This window comes from Dipodomys spectabilis, unplaced genomic scaffold (assembly GCF_019054845.1).
Source record: "Dipodomys spectabilis isolate Male_0828 unplaced genomic scaffold, ASM1905484v1 ptg000138l, whole genome shotgun sequence".
In the NCBI taxonomy this organism is placed as follows: Eukaryota; Metazoa; Chordata; class Mammalia; order Rodentia; family Heteromyidae; genus Dipodomys; species Dipodomys spectabilis.
In genome coordinates, this window is record NW_024870815.1 from 8,862,083 (window position 1) to 8,887,339 (window position 25,257).

At 39.6% G+C, this 25,257-nt stretch overlaps 1 protein-coding gene across 1 annotated transcript in view; it reads right to left on the reverse strand.

Moving 5' to 3' along the window:
* Nucleotides 1-25,257, reverse strand: part of Mroh2b (maestro heat like repeat family member 2B) — a 70,414-nt gene that overhangs the window by 45,108 nt on the left and 49 nt on the right. The window contains exons 2-13 of the mRNA XM_042690532.1: nt 23,544-23,602; nt 20,733-20,843; nt 19,429-19,588; nt 18,438-18,536; nt 16,315-16,469; nt 14,417-14,557; nt 14,031-14,123; nt 13,853-13,922; nt 12,334-12,447; nt 11,334-11,407; nt 6,531-6,653; nt 3,425-3,529 (exon numbers count right to left, since the gene is read on the reverse strand). Of these exons, the coding sequence (XP_042546466.1) occupies nt 3,425-3,529; nt 6,531-6,653; nt 11,334-11,407; nt 12,334-12,447; nt 13,853-13,922; nt 14,031-14,123; nt 14,417-14,557; nt 16,315-16,469; nt 18,438-18,536; nt 19,429-19,588; nt 20,733-20,843; nt 23,544-23,602 (1,304 nt within the window). The remainder of the gene's footprint in view (nt 1-3,424; nt 3,530-6,530; nt 6,654-11,333; nt 11,408-12,333; nt 12,448-13,852; nt 13,923-14,030; nt 14,124-14,416; nt 14,558-16,314; nt 16,470-18,437; nt 18,537-19,428; nt 19,589-20,732; nt 20,844-23,543; nt 23,603-25,257) is intronic.

Sequence of the window (25,257 nt, forward strand, 5' to 3'; positions counted from 1 at the left end):
TGTCAGTTGTCCCTTAACTACACACTGACAGTATCTCTCTGACACTGCAGTCTATCTCCTACCCTTCCATGTTTCATTCCTAGTATTATGACCCCGATGCACTTCCCAGGAGCTGCATCAGATCTGATATGCAGTCTCCATCTACCTGCATGCCATTCTACTGAAATTCCACATCTCCATTTTCAGTGTTTGGCCCTTGCTTACTTAAAACATTTGTTGTTTCATCCACATCAGTGTAGGAGCTTGACCTGCCAGACCCTTTATAGTCTAGACTCCTCTGGAGACCATAGTAATACTATTAATTTTGATCATTTACTTCTGGATCAGAAGACTTTAAACTCTACTATCCATCAACAATATCAACATTTATCTGAGTGCAGATTCAGGAGTCCTGTGTGCAGATGTGTTGAATCAGTAGGCTCAATATGTGGTCTGGAAATCTGCATTTAAAATAAATATTCCATGGAACCAACCCAGATGCCCCTCAGTAGATGAATGGATCAAGAAAATGTGGTATATATACACAATGGAATTCTATACCTCCATCACAAAGAATGACATTGCCCATTTGTTAGGAAATGGAAAGGCTTGGAAAAAATTATATTAAGTGAAGTAAGCCAGGCCCAAAGAAACATAGGTCCCATGGTTTCCCTTATTTGCAATATCTACTATATGTCTGAGACAAGCAGAAAAGGTCAGATAAGGTGATGTTAGGGAAATGAACCCTAAGATATGCATTCAAATGTTTTTTTTTCTTTCATGCGATTGTTTCTAACACATTTATAAGATTATTTCTTTGTTGCTTTGTATGTCCCTCCCCCACAGTATAACCCCTGCTTTCACTGTACTTGATGTCAGTATAATTTGTGGAGGGGAAGGGGAAAAACAAATCGTTTAAATAGGGATACAGGTGGACCCATTGCAACAATGAGAAGGACAAGTCGTTATGTCGAAAACTAACTTTACAACATTGGTGCCGGAGGAGGGGTGGGGGTGGGAAGGTTTGGGTGGGGGGGGTGGGGGGGGGAGGATGGGAAGGGATGGGAAGGGGAAACAAAGGAGGAGGCTACAATGCTTGATAAGAAATGTACTCATTATCTTGCCCATGTAATTGTAACCACTCTATACAGTATTTACACAATAAAAAAATAAAATAAATATTCCAGAGGCTGGGAAGGTGGCTCAGTGGTAAAGTGCTTGCCTTGCATGAACGAGGCTTTGGGTTTGATTCCTCAGCACCACATAAGCAGAAAAAGCCAAAAGTGGTGCCGTGGCTTAAGTGGTAGAGTGCTAGCCTTGAGCTGAAGAGTTGAGGAACAGTGCCCAGGCCCAGAATTCAAGCCCCATGACCGACCTAAAAAAATATTCCAGAGGATGGGATGGTGGCTCAGTGGTAGAGCGCTTGCCTTGCATACATGAGGCCCTGAGTTCGATTCCTCAGCACCACATAAGCAGAAGTGACGGAAGTGGCGCTGTGGCTCAAGTGGTAGAGTGCTAGACTTGAACTGAAGAGCTGAGGGACAGCGCCTAGGTCCAGAGTTCAGGCCTCAGAACCACAAATACTACAAATAACTAAAGAACTATAAACTACCTTACATGAAGCCTCTGAGCAACTAAAATTGAGCAGTCTGTTTATTGTATCCTGGTTCTTCTGGGTACTCTACTGTTTTTTTTTAAATGTTTTTTATTGTAAAAATACTGTACAGAGGGGTTACAGTTACATGAGCAAGGTAATGAGTACATTTCCTATCGAGCATTGTTGCCTCCTCCTTTGTTTTTCCCTTACCATCCCTTCCCTCCCACCTCCACAACTACTCCCCCTCCCCCACCTTGCCTAAGTTGTAAAGTTCGTTTTCAACAGTGTCTTGTACATCTCATTGTTGCAATGTCTATCCCTATTTAAGCATTTTGATTTTTCCCTTCCCCTTCCCCAATTAGAGAAGTATATATACAAGATGCAGGGCACCAGAATCAAATACAAGGAAAGCAGGGGTTATATTGTGGGGGTAGAACATACAAAGAAACAAAAAATGTCACATGGTACATTATAAATACATTAGAAGCAATAGCATGCAAGAAAACAAATATTTGTGTCCCTGTCTCGGGGTTCATTTCGCTTAACATCATCTTACATGGTCACATGTACACATCTGCTGGGTCTTTTAGACACTGAAACCCTTTCTCAGGTTGAGGTAATGCAGATTTCACTCGTTCCCCCTCCCCCCCCCCCCTTTCTTTTTGGTCACTGGGCTTGAACTCAGAGCCCGAGCACTGTCCTGAGCTCAAGGCTGGTGCTCTACCACTGTGAGCCACAACTCCACTTCTCGTTTTCTGGTGATTAAGTGGAGAGAAGAATCTCATGGGCTTTCCTGTCTCAGCTGGCTTTGAACTGTGATCATCACGTCTCAGCTTCCTGAGTAGCTAGGATTACAGACAGGCAGGACCCCAGCCCAAAGCTTCTCTTAAGGTGCGGGATTAATTAGGTCTCCAGGAGGCCTAAAAAAAATTTTTTTTTTTTTTGGTCGGTTGTGGCGCTTGAACTCTGGGCCTGGGTGCTGTTCCTGAGCTCTTCAGCTCAAGGCCAGCACTACCAACTGAGCCACAGCACCACTTCTGGTTTTCTGGTGGTTAATTGGAGATAAGAATTTTTTGGACTTTCCTGCCTGGGCTGGCTTTGAACCATGATCCTTGGATCTCAGCCTCCTGAGTAGCTAGGATTATAGGTGTGAGCTACTAGGCTTTAGTGTTTGTTTGTTTGTTTTGGACATCTTTTCAGATAAATAGGAAAAGTCTGGCATATTTTGTTAGAACTGTATGTACTACTTATATTTCTATATGGGGTAGGAAGAGAAATATTAAAGCACTTATAAATTTTCAAGCATTATATATATATAAATAGTTGGTGTTAATTGCTCAGTTAATAAGTTAATTGCTAAATTAAATAACTAAATTTGAGAAACCATTATGTACTGGGTACTCAACATCACAATACACATCTAAGTCAGAGAAAAAAAAGCCAAAGATAGCCAGGCCTGGTGGCTGCCATTCATCTGTACTCCTAGCACTCAGGAGGCTGAAATAGGAGGAGCTCTTCTGTGGCAAGCCTGGGATTCAAAGCCAGGCACTGTCTCAAATAAAAACAGAAACAAACAAACAAAAAATAGTTGGATTCCCGTGGCTCATGTAATTCTAGCTGCTCATAAGACAGAGATATGACTATCCCGGCTGGAAGCTAGTCCATCCAGGCAAGAAAATCCGTGAGACTCTTATCTCCACTTAACTGCCCAGAAAGCCTGGAAGTGGAGCTGTGGCTCAAGTGGTAAACTATCAGCCTAGAGTAGAAAAGCTGAGAGACAGTTCTTGGGTCCCAAGTTCAAGCCCCAATACTGGCACAAAAAGATAGAAGGGAAAACAGACTCCTTACCTGAGGCATTCCAATGACCAATGGGTCTAAGGATTTTAAGACCTTAAGGCTTGTTTCTTGAATACATTTCTCTCCCTTTTCATCCACTGGTTTCACTGGCTTCTCCTGTAAGAAAGATGCAACAGGTAATAGCAATACCTCCCCACCCCTGCTTGGTCCCTCTAACCTTCCTTGGTGGAGAGGAAGTCATACTACAATTCAAGGGGCTCATGGGAACCAGTGATCCTGGTCTCCAACCTCTAATCCTATTTGAAAGGGCCCCTTGAAGGAATGAGCTGGAAATACACAATATACAAAAGCGAAAATTGTCAGGCTCTTTCGCTGGTGAGGATCGTCCCCTCTCTGCTTTAGCTCTTTGTCATTTTCTCTGGGGAACTGCTTTTCCAAACACTACTTTCTATAGGAGTGGGTAGCAATTTCAATGTGACTACGTTCCTAAGAGTGGTGACATCGTAAATATTTGTTACATTTGAAACATCTATGGGTGGTTGCTATGAGCTGAATGCTTGTGTCTGCACCTTGTTACAATATTATAAAATTCTTAATTACTTGGAGGCTAACTGTGGCCTGTGGGAGGTGATTCGGTCAGGGGCGAGGACCGAGCCCTGGTGGGAAAGAGACCACAGAGCTAGCTCTCTGCAGTGGGTGGAGACAATATCATCTCTGAGGAGGTGGGCCTTCACCAGACTCTGCATCTTGGATTCTCAACCTCCAGAACAGTGATAAAGAAGTGCTGTTTATAAGGCCACCTACCTCATCACATTTCCCCCTTTTTAAAAAATCACTGTGTATTAATTGTAGAAAATAATGGGTTTCATTATGACTTTCTCATCCACATATGCAGTGTACTTTGTTCCTATCTGTCCCTGTTACTCTCTTTGGTGTCTTTCCTCTTCTAATTTCACGTCACTAATAAATAAATCTAGATTCTGCACAGGAGAGAGCAGTGCATTCTTTATCTTTTTGAGTCTGATTTCTTTTCCTTAATAAGATGAATTCCAGTTTTATCCATCTTCCTGAAAATAACATGATTTCACTCTCCTTTGTAGCTGAAAACTCCATTGTGTCTGTATACCACAATTTCTTTATCCATTCATCCATAAAGTGACACATTAGGTAACTTCCTTCATCTGAGTATTATGAATAGGGTATGACTAAATATGAGTGTGCATATATATATATATATATATATATATATATATATATATATATTATACTGACTTTAATTCCTTCAGATGTATGTCCTAGGAGTAGTATAGAAGGGTCATGTGGTAGTTCTATCCTTTCTTTTTTTTTTGAGGAATCACCATACAAATTCCCATAGGTGCTGAACTAATTTACACTCCCACCAATAGCTTATCATGGTTCTCTTTTCTTTTCTCTTTTTTTTTTTTTTTTTGCCAGTTCTGGGGCTTGAACTCATGGCCTAGGCACTGTCCCTGACCTGCCTTTGCTCAAGGTTAGCACTCATAGCGCCACTTCTGGCTTTTTCTGTTTATGTGGAACTGAGCCCAGGGCTTCATGAATGCAGGCAAACACTCTACCACTAAAGCACATTCCCAGCCCAGTTCTGTTTTCTTCACATCATCTTCTTGATGATGCTCATTCAGACTCAGATGAGATAGGATTTTAGCGTAGTTTTGATTTGCATTTCTTCAATGAGTAGAGATGCTGAATTTTTAACAAATCCGTTTGTTCACCATTTGTACTTCTTTTGAGAATGGCTTGTTTAATTCATTTGCCCATTTATTGATTGAATTGCTTGTTCTTTTGATTCCTGGAGTTCCTTTTTTATTCTAGATATTCATCTTGTCTAAGATAAATAGCTGGAAAATATGTTGTTCCATTCTGTAGGCTGTCTTCTCACCTTAGTAATTGCTTCTTTTGCTGTGCCAAAGACTTTAATTGGATATAATCTCATCTGTCAATTCTTGTTCTTATTTCCTGAGCAAGTGTAGTCCCATTCCGAAAGCCTATGCTTATGCACATATCGTGAAATGTTTTTTGTATGTTTCACTCTAGAAGTTTTGAGGTTTCAGGTCTTTAATCCATTATGTCTTGACTTTTGCACAAGGTGAGACACAGGGACCTAGTTTCAGTCTTGTCCTATAAATATCTCTTCTATATTTCCTAGTTTATGAGAATACAAACCTTCAAAATACTTCCTAAACAATCCAGTGGATTTCAGTGCTGTTATAATATCTCCCCTTTCTTCTTTAGTTTTGGATCTCTTCTAGTTTTCTCTGGGAGTCCTCCTCCTCCTCCTCCTCCTCCTCCTCCTCCTCCTCCTCCTCTTCTTCTTCTGTCATGGAGCTTTTTTGCTCAAGGCTAGTGCTCTACCACTTCTAGCCACAGCTCCAAGTCTGGATTTGTAGTGCTTCATTGGAGATAAGAGTCTCACCCTTTCCTGCCCTGGTTGGCTTTGAACCATAATCCTCAGATCCCAGCTTCCTGAGTAGGTAGGATTGACTACAGCATGAGCAACGGACACCCAGACTTCTGGGAGTTTCCTTGGTAGTCAGTTTTCTCTAGAGGGCTCAATCCAGTTTCACTCAGAAGAGAAAACAAAATGAGGTAATAGCAACTGCATCCTGTTGGGCAGCAATGGCTTTCCCTTTCCCTGGGAAGATGGGTAGATCTGTGAACTGTTTCCTGTTCTCTTCTGCATTGACTCTCTTTTTCTCCATTTTTAAAAAAACTGTCATGTCTCTTCTCTTAATTTCTCATGTTCTTCCTCTCTTTATTAGCCCTGATATCCTCTTCTTCCTCCTCTTCCTCCTCCTCCTCCCCTCCCACCCTTTCTCCTCCTCCGCCCTTATGCCAGTTCACACCATTTTTCTTCAGCAGCCCAAATAGATGAAGGTATTAAGAGTAGTAGTTATCCATACTTACAATAATCACAAGTTAATGTTTGATGACAGTTTTCTCTAATTAGAAATGATATTGGCGAGAGGGGATTTGGAGGGCCAGAGGCTGAGAAAAAAATAAAGCTGATAAGATTGAAATATAATTTTGAAGTCAGTTAATGGAGCCTGGTCAGTTTTAAAAGCATACTGAGTCAACTACACATTCTATAAGGTAAAACAAAACCACCATGGCTTCATACCAGTTTCTTCTGGGATGCTGCAAACTGGGAGAAGATGTAATCAATCAAGGGCCATCCTTCTCGGGCTTCAATGTAGCACTTTTCACACATGCTTTGGATGAGGAGAAGTGTGGAATACCTTACCTGGTGCAAGACCAATACAATTGCAACATTTTAGAGCATTTGGAAATTTTAGTGCAGAATGGAAATTTATTCTTTCTTATCCCATAACTTTCATAAATGACTCATAGATGGGAGTTTTTTCCAAGAAGTACCAACTGAATAACCTTATAATAAATAGATGAATCAGGAAGTGACCAAGAAAATCATGGGAAATGCTCTCTTTTTTTTTTTTTTTTTTTTTGGGTCCAGTCATGGGGCCTGAACTCTGGGCCTGGGCACTGTCCCTCAGCTCTTCAGCTCAAGGCTAGCGCTCTACCACTTGAGCCACAGCGCCACTTCCGGCTTTTTTGTTTTTGCTTATGTGGTGCTGAGGAATCGAACCCAGGGCGTCAGGCATGCAAGGCAAGCGCTTTAGCCACTGAGCCACCTTCCCAGCCCCGGGAAATGCTCTCTTTAACCAAAATATGTTTCCTCAACTCCAAAGATATATCCTCTGTATTACATTTTATAAAATCTTGGTAACTTTGAACTACAACACTGCCTTGCTTTAGGATGACAGGTGTGAACCACTCATACCCAGCATACTCTTTTATTCTAATTTCTTGTCCTAATTCTTCTGTTGGCTTCTTCAGTTACTGGAATACCCCTCTCTCCACGTCCATGTGTGTGTAATATATAATATATACATGTATCATTTGGACACACATACATAACATCTATGCATGTTCATATACATCTATCTATCCATCTATCTATCTATCTATCTATCTATCTATCTATCTATCTATCTATCTATCTATCTATCTATCTATCAGCCTATTGCTATTTTAAATACAGTTACTGGAGACCAAGCAAAAGCCTCTTAAAGTTCTTTATCTACTTTCTCTTCCTTTTAAAAAATCACAGCACAGTAACATCATATGGAATGTGACATCCCTGAAAAATCCCTGAAAAATCTCAATTCCAGTCTTTGACCACACTCAAAATGTTACCTGCATGATGTGCCAGAATATCTTCCTTTTATTAAAAATAAAACAACCAAAGAAACATAGGTCCCATGGTTTCCCTTATTTGCAATAACTAGTATATGTCTGAGACAAGTAGAAACGGTCAGATAAATTGATGTTAGGCAAAATGAACCCCAAGATAAGGATTCAAATGCTTTTTCTTGTGATTGTTTCTAACATATTTTATAAGATGATTTCTTTGTTGCTTTGTATGTCCCTCCCCCATGGTTTAACGCCTGTTTTCACTGTATTTGATGTTGGTATAATTTGTGGAGGGGAAATGAAAAAACAAATTGTTTAAATAGGGATAAAGGTGGACCTATTGCAACAATGAGATGCACAAGTTATTATGTCAAAAAATGAACTTTACAACTTTGGGTGGGGTGGGTAAGAGAGGGTTGCGGGGAGGATGGGAAGGGGAAACAAAGGAAGAGTCAACAATACTTGATAAGAAATGTACTCATTATCTTGCCCATGTAATTGTAACCCCTCTGTATGGTATTTTCACAATAAAAAAAATAAAACTAAAACAAATATTTGGTGCCCAAAGCATTAAAATCTAAACTTGTGTACAAATATACTTGTATACAAATTTAGGAATGTTTTAAAACAAGGCAGACTCTACAGAGAGTAAAATATATAAATTTAAATTAGAGCTGATTGAATTTATATGTATATATATGTATATGTATATATATATATATATATGTATATATATATATGCATATACCTGTAATCATCTTGGTAACAGAAGCTTTTCCTCTGCCCTTTTTAATGTCAGTCCTGACAGAAAGTTCATTATTCTGACATTTTTCACCATAGATTAATTTTTTTTAAGATTTTTTTATTGTGAAAATACTGTACAAAGGGGTTACAATTACATGGGCAAGATAATGAGTACATTTCTTATCAAGCATTGTAGCCTCCTCCTTTGTTTCCCCTTCCCATCCCTTCCCATCTTCCCCCTGCCCCCACCCAATCCTCCCCAATCCCCTTCCCCTGCACCAAAATTGTAAAGTTCGTTTTCGACATAACAACTTGTACATCTCATTGTTGCAATGGGTCCACCTGTATCCCTATTTAAATGATTTGTTTTTCCCCTTCCCCTCCACAAATTATATCGACATCAAATACAGTGAAAGCAGGGGTTATACTGTGTGGGAGGGACATACAAAGCAACAAAGAAATATCTTATAAATATGTTAGAAACAATAGCATGAAAGAAAAAAAAACATTTGAATCCTTATCTTGGGGTTCATTTCGCTTAACTTCAACTTATCTGACTGTTTCTGCTTGAAATATACTAGATATTGCAAATAAGGGAAACCATGGGACCTATTTTTCTTTGGGCCTGCCTTACTTCACTTAATATAATTTTTTTCCAAGCCTTTCCATTTCCTAACAAATGGGGCAATGTCATTCTTTCTGATGGAGGCATAGAATTCACCACAGACTAATTTTATTTATAAAAGATAAATGCATGACATATATATATATATTTATCTATAATATATCTGTGTATTTATAAATGTATATCATATCTCTAAATTATTGGATGCAGATATCTGTTTCTATACATAAATACATCTTTATATACAAAGTTATCCATAAATATATAAAAATCTTTTTTCTCACAATACAGTAACACAATAACCACAGGTTAACCCATAAATGTTATAAATACATCCATGTATGTACATATATACATGTATATGTGTATATGTGTGTGTATACATATATATGGTATTGGAGGCTTAAATTCATGGCCTTGTGCTTTTGCTAGCTTCTTTTTACTGAGGTTGATGCTCTACCCCCAGAGCCACACCTTAACTTCTGGTATTTTGCTGGGTAATTTGAGGTAAGTATTTCATGGCCTTTTCTGCTTGGGCTGGCATAGAATCATGATCTTCAGATTTCAGCCTCAGGAGTAATTATGATTACAGGCATACGTCCCTAGCATCTGGCTTGTAAAGACATATTTTAGATTTTATTTTAAATTTATCACTAAGAACTAAAGAATAAAAGGGCCAATATGAAGTAATTTATATGCGTGCATGAGAAGAGAACAATGAGACTTGCTGAAATTATGGTTAAAAGGTGGGAAGAGGGGATGGAGAATCATGAGGGATGTTTGGTACATTTTATGCATGTATAATAATGTCACCATGAACCTTACTTTGTACAATGAATATAAGGTAATAAAAGTGTAAAAAAAGGCTATAGAGAAATGATGTACCACCTAATGTTTTGGTACATGATACATTGTATCATGTTCAAAAGTTAAATGTATCTGTCTTAAATGTTTATCATTCCATTTGTTCTAATTTTGAATTTTGTAAATTTTGTTTGATTTTTTTTCTCCCAAGAAGAGGCTTTGTGGAGTATGTACTTCTTTAATTTTTCTGCATTTTAATGAGTGTGTTGATGATCTGTTCTCACATGTTTATAATCTACTTTGATCCTATTTACTCCTCCCCTCTTACTCTTGCGTGTCCCCTCTCCTTCCCCTCTGGCTCCTTTTCCCTTTCCTGAAAGTCTCCTTTCTACTTTCAGGCAAGTTTTTCATGTGAATTTTTCCTTGTCAAAGTGGTTTGTTGCAAATCAAGTGTATGTTTCATTAAAATATTTTTTCCTATTTTTTTTTTTAACAAGAAGTGAGAAATCTAGGAAGTGGAATTTGGCTCAAGTGGTAGAGCACTAGTCTGGAGCACAAAAGCCCAGGAACAGCTCCAAAGTCCAGAGTTCAAGACCCAGGACTGGCAAAAAAAAAGGGTGGGGGGAGAGAGAAATCTACTACAGTAACTCTGACTTATTAATGAATCTATTATATGTAGTTTTAACCAACTATGGTTAAAAAACACATGCACATACACATAAGTAAAAAGAAATATCAGAAACAAAATTTAAAAATTATCATGTACATATCACACAGTTCAGAGAAACTGTTGTTCAGCCCCACATCATTGTCAATATATATCATTGTATGAACTGCAGAGTGTAATTTTAGAATACTCTCGTCTACACATCCTGAACATCCATGGTTTTTTTCCGCAACAGCCATCTCCTTGGAAACATATACCCATGGATACCAAGGCTGGACTACAAGTGTGTAAGTTCCCTGTGAACTCTCATAGAAATAAAATAGTTATGCTAAGAACAAGATTCATAAGTTGTTACTTTTGGGATCAGGACACATAATTTCCTAGCTAAGAAATAATATTACAAACCATTTGAAGAATATTGGCATAGTGCTATGTGGGTGACAGTGTTTTGCCTGAGAAGCACATGAGCACTTAAATTGTATGGAATGTTGGATTCTACCTTCATCTAGCTTATCTTTGTGAAATTGAATTATTTAAAAAATGGCATTGAGGGCTGGGAAGTTAGCTCAGTGGTAGAGTGCTTGCCTCACGTGCATGAGGCCCTGGGTTTGATTCCTCAGAACCACCTAAACAGAAAAAAAAACCCAGAAGTGTGGCTCAAGTGGTAGGGCGCTAGCCTTGAGCTGAAGAGCTGAGAGACAGCTCCCAGGCTCAGAGTTCAAGCCCCATGACTGACAAAAAAAATGGCATCAATCATCAAACTCTATAATTTGGTCTGAAGCGGGGAGACCTTTAAGAGAACAATGACTTCAATCATCCCTCATTCCTAAGACTATCATCAACCAAATACAAGTTTCTATTAGTTTTCTTACTTTTATACTGGGGTCACCCATGACAATTTTGGCTGTTCTTTCAATGGAAGTGACATAATCCCTCAGTCTGGGCTCTGAAAGGCAAAGGGAGAAAATCTGAGGTCAGAGCTCCACTGTTCTAGGATTGGCAAAAACCTTTAGAATTAAGGAACATAATTGAAAAATCAACTGGTTTTAAATCTTATAGGGTTTATTTTCCCCTTCTTCTTTCCCAATTTTTAACCATTTCTATTGCTTTGTTTCTTGTAGCTTTGGTTCATCTTGTTGAAAGTTTTAGATTATTCATGGGTTCACTACATTATATACAATGAATTAGCTCTAAATTTTGTAAGACTACTTTGTATTTCTATCTGCTGACCCGGAGATAAATAATAGTGCTAACTGGATTAAAAAAAACTTTACTATTGTATACAAAATGATTTCCCATATTTTATAGAATCCAAGAAGTTTGCAGTTTTATAACATACTGTCATTTTACTCTACACCTAGAGAAAAATAATAAGGATAGTTATAACTAAAGAAGCTATTAAAGACACACTTGATATTATGAAAATATATGCTAATTGTAAGTAATGGGAATTGTTGACTCATTAAATTCCATTGTTTTCTGAATGTACCAATCTGTAGAGAATTGTTTCACACACTCACCTGCCTCTTCTCTGTTATTGGGTCACTTCACCAAGTCATTGCATTTTCTAAATTCTAAATTTGATGGTCAAAAATTCTATCTACTCTTCTCAATGGAATATATCCATAAATATGAAAGAAAGAGGGTAAGTAGAAATATCTGTTTAAGCATAATAGATTGGGAAGCCAAATACAATTTTGGTGGCTCTTGAGGACAAAAAAATATAATAGATTGAAAAGGCCAGGAAGACAGTTCACTTGCAGTTGATGGTATGGAAAAGACTAAAAGAAGTAAGATAAAAGTAGTGAACATGTAGGCTTATTTGCTTCTTGGGATAAACTAAACCACTCTGCCTTTGTCTCTAGTACATACCCTCAGCATTGATGGTTGATCTCAACAAAGTTAAGATTCCTATTCGAACAATCTCACTGTTACTTCTGATTTGTGCATCAAAAAATTCAAGCAGTTCTGCAGGACTGGAATGGGCTGTAAATAGAGAAATACCAGGATTTAGCAAGTCATTTTCTATTTTTAAATTAAGCTTTATTTCATGAGTATATGTTAATTGTTCAAATAAATGACATTCACTCTGCCATTTTCATATACACATATACATGATACTTGTAAGTGGGAAGAGAATTTCATGACAAGGATTGGTAAAGTCACTTGTTCAGTTGGTAATTTGATTTTATGGTGCCCAAGCAGTTTGGTTGCTAAGAAAGCTTTCAACACCTAGGAATAACTGGGAATGTGTTCTTATTTGGAAATTAGGATCTTTGCATTTATGAAGTTATGAAAAAGTTATTAGAGTGGGCTTACAAGAAAAAGAGGAGACAGACTGGAGGGAGGCCTCACTAGCCATGGAGCTAAAGGGCTGCAGGAAACCACAAGGAGATACCGGGCTGGAGGAGAGCCATTTGTTTTGGAAACTGTCAAAAGTAAAGGTAAACCAGTTCATTAGGCTGAGTAGAAGGAAGGAGTGTAGAGAGAGAGGGGCTACTTGAGAGAGAAGTGGAATATAGCGTGAAGGTGTGCAGTGAAGTAGGAGAGAGGTTTTTGGAGGTAGAGGTGTGGGAGATCTCTCTCATCCCCAGTCACGGTGCCTTGGAACTGTCTTTGTATCCTGATCCTGGGACTTTGGTATCTGCTTTACAACCAGTGGCCAGGCATTCCACTAGGGTAGAATTGAAAGTTGATGGTTCACTTGATCTGTAGTGTAAGGGTGAGAAGAAAAGAGAGAGAAGGGAGAGAGAGAGTGAACGGGAGGGAAGAGAGAGGAAAGGGGGACAGAGGGTAGGAAAGAGAGAGAGAAAAGGGGAGAAGAAGAAGGGTGGAGAAAAGAGAAAAAGATGAGGAAGAGAGAGAGAGGGAGAGAGTAGGGAAGAGAGAGATAGAGAGAGAACTGAGGGGGTGTGAGAGAAGAGAGAGATGGTGAGAGAGAGAAAAAGAGGAAGTGAAAGTAGAGAAAAGGAGGGAGAGTGAGGTAAGGAGAGAGAGAATGGAAAGGAGAGGAAGAGAGAGGAGAAAGAGAACTAAAGAGACATAAAAGATAACTTCAGCTCTGACACCATCTTACATAATCTCAAATACCAAGGAAAAGGTAATCTTATCCAATGGTTACCGCTCATCTTGGCTTCTCTGGGACTTTCCTGATTTAACATTTCCATCCCTTCAGATTCCCGGCTCCCCTCCCTAAGTTGTGGGAAGCCAGAAAAGATTGATTGACCCCCTTCACCCCCCCCCCCATACTGTTCCTAGCGGTGGGAAGGGGGGGGGGGCACAGAGTTCGGCCTGCTGCCTGTGCTAGTAACTGAAGTGACAGTGTGCCTGCCCTTTGCCTCTACATCACCTGGAGGCCTTCTTCTTAACACCCACGGGATGCTGGACCTACCTAAAATGATGAAACAGCTTGAAGCTTCCACTTCATTTTCCTTTATTGGAGGCTCTGGAACTTGGCAGATCTGAAGAAGAAGGGGTATGTGTGTGGGGGAAGCGGGAGGCAGATGTTAAAAACCAGAACAGGTTAAAAAAAAATCAAACACTCTGGCTTGAGTGCCTGATCTTCTTACCTGGTGGAGTAAATGGAGGAAGATGGATTTCCTCAGGTTCCTAGGAAGGCCAATGTCATAAAAGGATGCCGCCGTCAGGATCTGTTTTAGACTCTAAAATGGGAAGGCAGGTAATTACATCTTGTGAGAACAAACCCACAACCTGTTCTGCTGTGACAGGTTTTGCTCAAGTGATTCTGGCTTTCTCTATTCAGTGCCCGATTAGCTTGGAATAACTCTCCACCCCTTTCTGGAGTTTCCATCACCCCTAGAGACAGCTTCTCCCTGTCCCAAGAGTTGTTGAAAGGGAGCCGCCCCAACAGCTATTTAAGTTTCCATAGACTCTTTGAGCGTTAGTATCTGGAGAAGCTTTGGGATGGATTTTCACCCCTTCTTGGGAAGCTCACCTGTGTGACATGGAAATCAGTCTCTGTGTCTTTGTACTGGTTCAGGAGCCATGGTACCTGGCTCAGGGCATATTCATGGAAGTCTTCTCTGTGCAGTAGCAGGCTCACAGTCGGACCATGGGCCTTAACTATAGCCAAAGTCTGTAGAGGCAACACACAGATACCACTATATTTTATTGTGCTTAATGAACATTTCTCAGGGTACCAGTTATTTTAGCATTCTTCCCGTCTGCCTCCCCCACCAAAAATTTTACTGTGTGTTTTCATGCAAGAACTTCTGTAAAAACATTAAAAAATGCTTATGCTGCTGTGCCAGGTTCATGCCTGTAATCCTAGCTACTCAGGAGGCTGAGGTGGAGAGGATCATGACTTGAAGTCAGTCTGGGCCAAAAGTCCATAGCAATCAATAATCAACCACAAAAGCTGGGCTCTGATGGACTGCTAGCTGAATGAAAGTGAGGCCCTGCTTTTCTCATTCCTTAAAAAAGAAAAACAAACAAACAAGCAAACAAAAATGGTCCAAATTCTTCATTATGTATCCAAGAACATTTTTCTAGTTTGATGCATCTCTGATTTTTTTTTTTTGTCGGTTGTGGGGCTTGAACTTTAGGCCTGGGCGCTGTCCCTGAGCTCTTCCACTCAAGGGTAGCTCTACCACTGAGCCACCTTCCCAGCCCTGCATCTCTGCTTTCTACTGCCCTTCTTCACATCTCTTCCCTCCACTCTTCCAAACGTGCTCAGTCTAGGCTGCAGTGAGTTGGATTCCCTACTTAGGAAACACGCCTTCCCGGTGCTGTGCAAGCCTCCGGGGCTGCACGGCTCAGATGCAGTGCTGTAGAATTTTCAGAGCCCATCAGGGAGTGAGTGCTTCCTCTCCTTGCTCCCCTCCCACGTGTGACCTTCTCCAATTGCCTGATCCTCCCTTTGGGAGGCAGGGCCAGTAGCCAACAAATGCAAGTACTACATTTTGTGTTGAAGAAAAGGCTTCCATAGGCTTCACTTTTGCTGAAGATCTCACCATCCCTGAATGTTTTTTTTTTTTTTTTTAAGCTTTAAAAGCTTAAAGCGTACAAGAGAAACAACTGAAAATGGAGCTCAGAGTTGAACTTTTTTATAACAATTAAGAGGATATAATTTAGTCTACGTTTAAAAGATTATAGCAGTTGAAATAAAGATTGGATTATGTATGTGAATGCTCTTTGTATTATATTCCATAGGAGACACTGCACTATTTTGACACAGCCTTGTGCATATTTTCTCTGCTAATTTTATTTAATTGCGGCATTCATAGACACCAGAAATTCTATGCCTGCTGCTTTTCCTACTTGGTGACTCGCCTACTTGCCTCAGATATGGGTTATGATATATAAGGCATGAGATAGTGAATGTTCCGTTTTACTCTCCAAATTCTATTTTATCCTGTATTACTTCTCTCTATATGTTGAACTATCAGTCTCCTGAGTGTGGAGTTTGGCTTTGTTCAGTCTTTGCTACCTGATATGATGTAGGGAGTCAATAAATATTGGATGAAAGAATGAGTACATGTTGATTTAAGATGGAGGGAACAATGAAAAGATTTGATACCTTTCTAAAAGAAGCTCAACCAACAGTGTCAAAACAAAACAAAATAAAACAAACCGAAAAACCTGCGTATTATCATGTCACACACACACAAAAGAACTTCAAAAGAGTCTATGTTTGCTAAGGATTTAACTACTTCAGAATGTTAGGAAAATGCCTTAATAGCTTAACGTACAGAAAGGAAATGGAACTTGAGAAGGTAGTTAAGTGCTAAGCCTTTTGTGGAGACTGAAACATTGCAATTTAATTCTAGACTAAAGAGGATCCAACCTACACAGAGGGAGATTCAGCTCAAGGCCCGCTAAGGGCCCACTCACGTGCACGGGTGAGGCCAGAGGGGCCCACTTTTCCATTATGTACCGAAACAGCATGAAGATCTTGTCAGAGAGTCGGTGAGCGTCCAACTTGGGATAGGGGAAATCTCTCCAGTGGTTGACATACTTGTAAATGGCTTTGCTGAACTTCTCAAGGGCTGCATTAAAAATAATCAACCACGGACAGAAAAATATAAAGACGTGAAGGACTATCAAATAATTTGAGAACACTATGATTAGCTAATGTGGAAGTTTCTTTCTTTTGCATATTTCTTTCTATCCATCAGATAAACATACTAAATAACTGATCAGTTATCATAACTAATCATAATTGGCTAGTGATGTTAGTATGTTAGTACCTAACTGATTAGTTATGTAGTAAAAGGCAAGTTAAAAACCATTATGAGATACTACTTCACACCATTCAGAATTGATAATATTTGATATAGTTAGTGCCAAGAATTGATACAACTAAGATAAATTATTCTCTCTTCTTGCCACTGGGATTGCTATAAACTACCTTGGAAAACTCTTTGACACTCTTTATCGCATTGAATATGCATTCCATATTATCCCAAACTTCAAGTCTTCTGTATACAAGCATTGCATATGCACACATATATACCCTAAAATATTTGTACACATTTTTGATATTTTTTCTTTTCTTTTCTTTTTCTCTTAATATTTGATAATAGCCTCAAAAATAGTCCAAATATCTGCCAATTAGTAGAGTGGAAAACTTAATTGTAATTAGTGTAAACACAGAATAGAATATAAAAAGGAAAAACGGACTATATATGTGTAGAACAACACTGAGGCAAGAGATGAAACTAATGGCAGTAGAAGTAAACACGAGAGTTCTTATCACAGGGATGTCTCAGTGCTAGACCTGAATGGTGTCTGCCCATGGATAGGTTCACTTTCTAATGATTCCTTAGCCTGATTACATCTAATTTATATTCTTCTCTGTGTTTATAATTTTTTTTGTCGGTCATGGGTCTTGAACTCTGGGTCTGGGAACTGTCCCTTAGCTCTACCACTAGAGCCACAGCACCACTTCTGGCTTTTTCTGTTTATGTGGTGCTGAGTTATCAAACCCAGGGCCTCATGTATGTGAGCCAAGCACTCTACCACTGAGCCACCTTCCGAGCTTTGTGATTTTTTTTTTGTCAGTCATGGGGCTTGAATGCTGGGCCTGGGCACTGTCCCTCAGCTCTTCAGCTCAAGGCTAGCACTCTACCACTTGAGCCATAACACCACCTCTGGCTTTTTCTGCTTATGTGGTGCTGAGGAATCGAACCTAGGGCCTCATGCATGCAAGGCAAGCACTCTACCACTGAGCCACCTTCCCAGTTGATTTTTTTTTGGATAAAAGAATCATTTTGGGCCTGAAAAAACCACTTGATCAACTGGTTAACATATATTTTCATCAAACATATCAATGAATAACAGTCTTTCTTTGTCCTCCTGTTATCCATTTTAATAGATGATGAAGAAAATTCATGGTTAATCCCTTGGAGAGTACTTCTTGTGCAAAGAATACTCTGGAAAAGACCCTCAGTATAGTAGCTAGAGCTAGCCTGTTATCTGTTACTTTACATTCCTCCCAGAATTCCTCCCTCTAGCTACATTTTCCCGTAATTTGAAATATGTGTAGTCTGTAAACAACACTGAAGAAGGGATGGCATCTTCTCAGTCCATGGTATTCAAAACAGTACAAGATGTACTATCTGCTGATTGATCAAATGTTTAGAAGAGGATAGATGATAGACGATAGATGGTGGATGGATAGGTGGATAGATGAACAGATGGATGAATGGGTAAATAGATCGATGGATGGTATTAAACTGTATGTTTCTTTAGGGGCTTTCAGGAAAAAAGTTACATTAGGACCAAAGGTTATTTAGCTGACTCTTATGGTTCAAATGTGAACGATCACCCATGTGCTCATGTGTTGCATGCTTGGTCCCCAGGTGGTGGCACTATTTTGGGAGGGGATGGAAGCTTTAGTAGGTGGGGTGTCGTTGGAAGAAGTGAATTACTGGGGTTGTGCTTTTGGAGCAAAAGGAAGAAACAACCTATCTGTTCGTAGTCTGGTCTGAATAGAAAATGACAGAAATACTCACCAATACAGAAAGTTTGCTTCATCTGTTCGTCCTCAGCTAGCCTGAGCATGGTTTGCATGGTGAGCAGTGTCATCATCATGAAGGGAATGCTCTGGGACACTGGAGGATTGTGAGAGGAGAGAGGCATAGATTCATCTCCCACGTGGGAGAAGCATTTCCGGTCTCCTCCTAGCATCCACACATAACAAGCATGACAGGACTGCACAGGGGAAGTGTGTGCAGTTCAGAGAAAGGTGTTCTCCTTTATCCCCTCCACCCCACACCAATTCCATGCTGCAACCAGAGTTATAGGTTTGAAAGAGGCACTAGCAAGACAACCACCTGTACCTGTAGCTTAATGACAATTGCTTATTCAGAGACATATGAGCTTCCATGTTTCCCATCCAGACTTGCCTGCAGCCCCATCAATATAACGTCCTCAAGAATATCTTTTAAATAAAGGAGTGTACAATGAAATGGTAGGAAATCTTTAACTGCTGAAACTGTTCAGGGGCTTGCAGAATATGACTTATGAGAAAGGTGCTTCTGCAAAACTTGATGGAGAGGAAGGTGAGGATGGCTGAGACCCAGGCTAAATGCAGTGCGGGTTTATCTGTGGTCATAAATGGCTAGCTCCTCCCTTCTATCAATATATATATTTTTTCTGTTGGTCATGAGGCTTGAACTCTGGGCCTGGGCCCTGTCCCTGAGCTCTTCAGCTCAAGGCTAATGCTCTACCACTTGAGCCACAGCACCTTTTTCTGTTTTCTGGGGATAAGAGTCTCACGGACATTCCTACCTGGGCTGGCTTTGAACTGAGATCCTCAGATCTCAGCCTCCTGAGTGGCTAGGATCACAGTTATGAGCCACCAGCGCCCAGCTCTCAATATTCTTAACTACAATAAAAGGTAGAGACACTCTTCCTTTGGCAATTTGCTCTCATTTGGCTTTTAGACAATTAATCAGGGATAGTTGCTTCCTAGACAAAATATGGAGATTATTCCCTTTATACCATAGCTGGTTGCCAGTTCAGCCAGGGCAAGCACAACAAATTCATTTGGTAGCTCTAGAATCCGGAAGTTACTTTGTACTTCGTACATCACAGAGTTGAAATCATGTGCAGCCAGAGACACCAACACCTCACCAGCTAGCATTCTGATTTCTCTGAGGAGCTGAGGAGGAGAAGAAAAACACAGGGAAAGCAGCGTGAGTATATAGAGGGGAAAATAGTCTATGTACTTTCCTAAGTTTGCCTAGACTTAGGATAGAAGGAGAACAAGCTATTACAAATCCATAGTAAGAAACTTTTAGGTATTAGTGGTGGGGGAAAAGAGGCTTTAGAAAATAATTCAAATAAGATTATTATAAATTTAGGGTCAACAATTGTATTCTCTTTTTTTCTTCTTTCTTTCTTTCCTCCCTCTTTCCATTCCTCCCTCCTGCCCTTGTCTCTATCCCCCTTGTCTCTCTCTCCTTCCTTCCTTCCTTCCTTCTTTCCTTCCTTCCAAGATAGGCTTAATATATAGCCAGACTGGCCATTAAATCCTAGTCTTCCTGCCTTAGCCTCCCAACTGCTAGGGCTATAGGCACAGGCCATTATACATTTGATGCATTCTTGCTAATTGGAATAATAAGCATAATATTTATGATTAAATGACACAAATTACTGTGGTTGCCAAGAAATGGGTAATAGGAAAAAGAAGTGGGTCATGAGTTGGGAGCCCTCATCAGATTATCTTCAGTATTGGAAATATTGGGGAGGGACTTCTGCTTTTGTTGATAGTGAGCTAAGTACTTTGTTGGTCAATGTTCCTGCCAAGAAACGTGAAAAGATAAGGACTCTATTCTAAGGAAATATACTCCTAAAAGTGAGAAATAGGTTATGAGAGAGTGTAATTAATTACTGAGTTGATATCTGGGAAAGATCTGACAGTCCAGCCCAGGCAGGCAGATAATGAGACAAGAAATTATATGGGAGCCAAGAAACATGGATTTTATTTACTCATTCTGTTAGTAGATTGTAGTGTTATCTTTGAGAAAAAAAATATAAGGATAATATTCCTCATCTAAAAGGAAGTTGGATAATGTTACTCGAAAAATCTTTCTGACATTTACCTCAGTTTTCATAGCAGTGGAGAAGCAAACAAGAGTCTCTGTAACAGTGTTCAAATGGCCTTGAAGAATGGATAAGTCATTCATTGTCCTACAAGCCACGTAATAACAGCTTTTGTGCATCACACAGATGCAGTTGATTCACTTAGAGACCCTGTTACTAGCCCTGGCCCTGACAAATCCACCATCAAGAACCAAACTTACATTGTCATCTCTCATGTCCTTAGAAGTATAATAAATCAACCGTTGGACAATTGCATCATCCAAGATGTCAGCATTCTGAACAACAGAAGTAAGATGACTGTAGATATCTTCCTGTGAAGAGAATACAAAGGTATTTGGGCTATAAAAATAAAAGGGTTAGATGAAGTACAAATAAATATCACTAAATTAAGCAATATACTTTTACTGCACAGTCGATTTTATATTGCTTACTTCAGACTTTCTGAGTATAACAGGCATCTTTAGGTGTCAAGGACTGATAGGCCCTGAGTAAAACTAATTTTAGAATATAAACAGATATGCATTAATTTTAATACATGTTTATTTATTTGTGTGCCAGTCCTGGGCCTTGAATCCAGTGCTGGGTGTTGTCCCTGAGCATTTTTGCTCAAGGTTAGTGCTTTACCACTTAAGGCTCAGCTCTACTTTTGGCTTTTTCAGTTGGAGATAAGTGTCTCATGGACTTTCCCACCCTAGCTGGCTTTGAACCAAAGTCCTCAGGTCTCAGCCTCCTGAAAAGCTAGGATTCAGCCATGAGCCATTGACACCAAGCTTAGGAACTATTTTTTTTTTTTTTTTTTGGGTCCGGTCGTGGGGCCTGGACTCTGGGCCTGGGCGCTGTCCTTCAGCTCTTCAGCTCAAGGCTACCGCTTGAACCACAGCACCACTTATGGCTTTTTTCTTTTTGCTTATGTGGTACTAAGGAATTGAACCCAGGGCCTCATGCATGCAAGGCAAGTGCTCTACCACTGAGCCACCTTCTCAGCCCCCTAGAACTATTTTAACTTACTGTACTTTAAAAATAACCTATCTGTTTTTGTTATTGTAAAGGTGATGTACAGAAGGCTTCTAGTATATTTCGTTTGGACAGTGTCACCCTTTCCCTCCCTCTACCTCAGTTGCTCCCTCTTGTCTCCACCCACAAGTTACATAGTTTATTGTCAACAGAGTGTTTAGTGAGAACTTGCTGCATTTCAATGACGTGATCTAATTGAAGACAGGGACAAGCTATTGGACCTTATCAATCTGTTGGCAATCATTGTTATAAACTCAGGGGAACAGAATGCCCCTCACCCTAATTGCTGCTTTCACTACTCCTGATAGTATCAGGAGTGAGCCTGATACTATCAGCACACTGTAATTTCAAAAAGGCTACTCTACTGTGAAACTGGATCAGAAGGCCTTGTTTCATTCATGCCTGTGCTGAGACAGAGTTATGAATCACTTTTTGGACAGAGCTGTAACTCCAGTGGCTTGACCCCATCCCCATATCTGGGCTCCCCTAAATCTCTTAGGTGACTACGTTATTCTCTAGTATTTTGGAATCTTTCACAGCCTGAATCCTGAGCCTCCTGGTATCACCCTGTGTCTAAGATATGAAATAACTTTTCTTGGCACTGTTCTTCAGGGATGACTCTTGGAAACTTTGAGAATAAACAGGTATAAGTCTTTGCTTTCTTTTCAGTAAGTGTTTTCAGAAACTGCCTAATCACCAGTATGTCTACCTCTTGCCCCATGCTTCATGTAACCTTTATTCATGGGGTCTTTACCATGTTCTTAGAACTGAGCCAGGTCCTTTATCTGGAACATCTCATTAGTGATCACAATAACCCTTTGTGGTAGATGCCACACATAGACTCATTTTATAAAGGAGGAAATTGGGTCACAGAGAGATCAACGCTGATTGGTATTGAGTGGTCATGGTTCAGAATCTTAACCTCATGGTTGTGCTATTTCTACTTCTTAAGTTGTCCTACCATATGAGCACTCTGGAAGTGATTGCAGAAAGCACACATTTTTTGAAATTCTTCCTTAGAAATTCTCCTTGAGTACTTAGTGGGTTAAGAAATCATTTTCCAAGTGCTTCCAAATATTTGGATTATAGAGCTCTATTGAAACTTTAGTTCCTATTAAGAGATTTGTATAACGATCGTCAATTATGCCTATATGTTAGGATCTTTTCTGTAAGTTTCAACTATCTAGTCTTCTCATAGACTGTTCCAATCAAAACCTGTAATGCTAGGGCCTGGCTGTTAGCATTTTCCTCCCAAACTGTCTAAGATATTCTAATATTCAGTCAAGGTTGAGAATTGCTGAATTAAGAGGTAGAAACCTTATCCTTCCCAGTGAGGAAACAATGAATATTCATTAGAAGCATTTAGGTATTTAGGTGGAGTTAGATGGGCTTGTGTTTGGGCAGTACTGCTATTCTTATTTGGGAAAGTCATGCACCTTCTGCACTATTTTTCTCAGTTGTCAAATGGAAATTGACATACCAATTTCATAAGGTTGTGAGGGATGAATATCACATACTACATCATTGTGTGAAAAACGTAGCTAGCACACCATGTGATGCATACATGTTCAGTCAAATGTAGTTTTATTATTTGGATGTTGAGTTCTGAAAAATCTTTGATTTTCAGAGGAATTTTGTAGTTGTGAAATACCACTGATAAGTACAAGTGACCTTTTGGTTTGGGAGTTTTGAAAAGAACCCTTAAATTATAAAAGAGGATATTCTACCTCAAATGTTAAAGTCTGACATCTTCTTCCACTTCTACCTGTAGAAGATTATGAACCCTGTATCATTTGCAAGCTTCTGGAAGCAGGCATCATGATTACTGACGTGCTAATGATATTGCTTCACCTGTACAGTGACTTCCATTAAAACTGGATTTTCTGACAAAGTCTAACACTACACGAGAAGCCCAAGAAAAACAATGAATATTACAACAACGGAACTAGAAAAAGTGAATGGTAAAGACAGCTTTCCCAATTTGCAATTTGCCTTACCTTGTTATTATCTTCCTTGTTCAGCATCCCAAGAGTGAGGTTAATATCTCCAAACAGCTCTATAAAGCAAAAAAGTTAAAAAAATATATTGATATGTCCTCTTGTTAATTATGTTGCAATAGTCAAAGACATTTCATTTGCTCCTTACCCCTACTCTTCATCTTTCTTTGCTTGCTAGTTCTTTTTTTTTTGTCAGTTGTGGGGCTTGAACACTGGGCCTCGGCGCTGTCCCTCAGCTCTTCAGATCAAGGCTAATGCTCTACCATTTGAGCCACAGTGCCACTTTCGGTTTTCTGAGTGGTTTATTGGAGATAAGAGTCTCATGGACTTTACTGCCTGGGCTGGCTTTGAACTATGATACTCAGATATCAGCTTCCTGCGTAGCTAGGATTGCAGGTATGAGCCATTGGTTCCTATTTTTTTATGGTAGAAATTGTATGTTATTCATATTTCATATCTCTGATTTTGAACATGCTTAGCAATTGTTTCAAAACCTAAGATGCTGGGTTTCTACTTATCTTTCCAGTCAAGTGTGTGTCATCTTGTATCTTTCTCAACTAGGACTGCTTCTAAGTATCAATGAATAAATCCCTTACTCCTGTCTTGAGTAGTGGTGATATATATCTTCTCTTTGCAGCTTTCTCCTACCTACTACCCTCTTTTTTGTGCTAGTATTGTGGCTTGCATTCTGGGCCTCATGCTCTTGCTTGTTTTCTTTTGCTCCTGGCTGGTACCCAACTACTTGAACCATGCCTCCTTTTCTAACTTTTTGCTGGTTAATTGGATTTGCCTCACTCTTCCATTTTTATTATCTCCTTTGTCTTCCTCTCTACTCAGATCCTCCTTCCCTTCCCCTCTATCTATGTTTCTATCTTCCAGGTGGTATTCTGGTCCTGTGGTCATGAAACCTTGCTTTCTCCTGATAGAAACCTTAGTTCTTTGCCTTTCAAAACTTTCCAGAAATGAATGCTCCTGAGAAAATATTCTAGGTAACAATAGTAGCAGCAGCAGCAGCCACAAAATTAGATTCAAAATATGAGCAGGTAGGAGATGCTTCGGAGATGGAGATGTCCCATGAATATGTAACTCAAACAGATTTGCAAAGAAGAAAGGCAGCCATATTTGAAAACTGGAGGAAAATATTCTCAAAGGATGCTTTTAACATTAAAGAAGAAATTTCCTTTCTTTGATATTTAGGCTTTTCTTTCTCTCTCTTTTTGATTACAGATTTTTAAAGCAGATGTTTTATTACTGGTCTTTTACAATCAACCTGGCTTTATTATTTTGAAGTAAAGAGAGAAATGGTTTTTTTCTTTAGTAAAATATTTCACACTGTTATGCCAAGGTTGCAGGACCCCCCACAAGAAGACCACCGAGGGTCAGACTCTACAGCTGTTTTATTTAAATGGGCTGCAGCTCGGGCTTCGTCCTACACTGCGACACAGCGGAGCCTAGGAGGAGAGCCCCGATCTAAACATTTGCAGGGCTTATAAAGGCACACAATCAACCAGGTGTTTTGATTATCACCACGTGTTGCTTTGCTAGACAGAAACAAGCAACACGTGGTGGTCACTGCCTCAAACTTTAACCTTTCAACACATCTTTGAGGTATACAAGCCTTCACCTTCCACAATAACACATGAACACCCCTCCCCAAAAAACAAAACAAAACTGTAATAGGCCTAGGATTACACAGACACAAAACACACAGCAG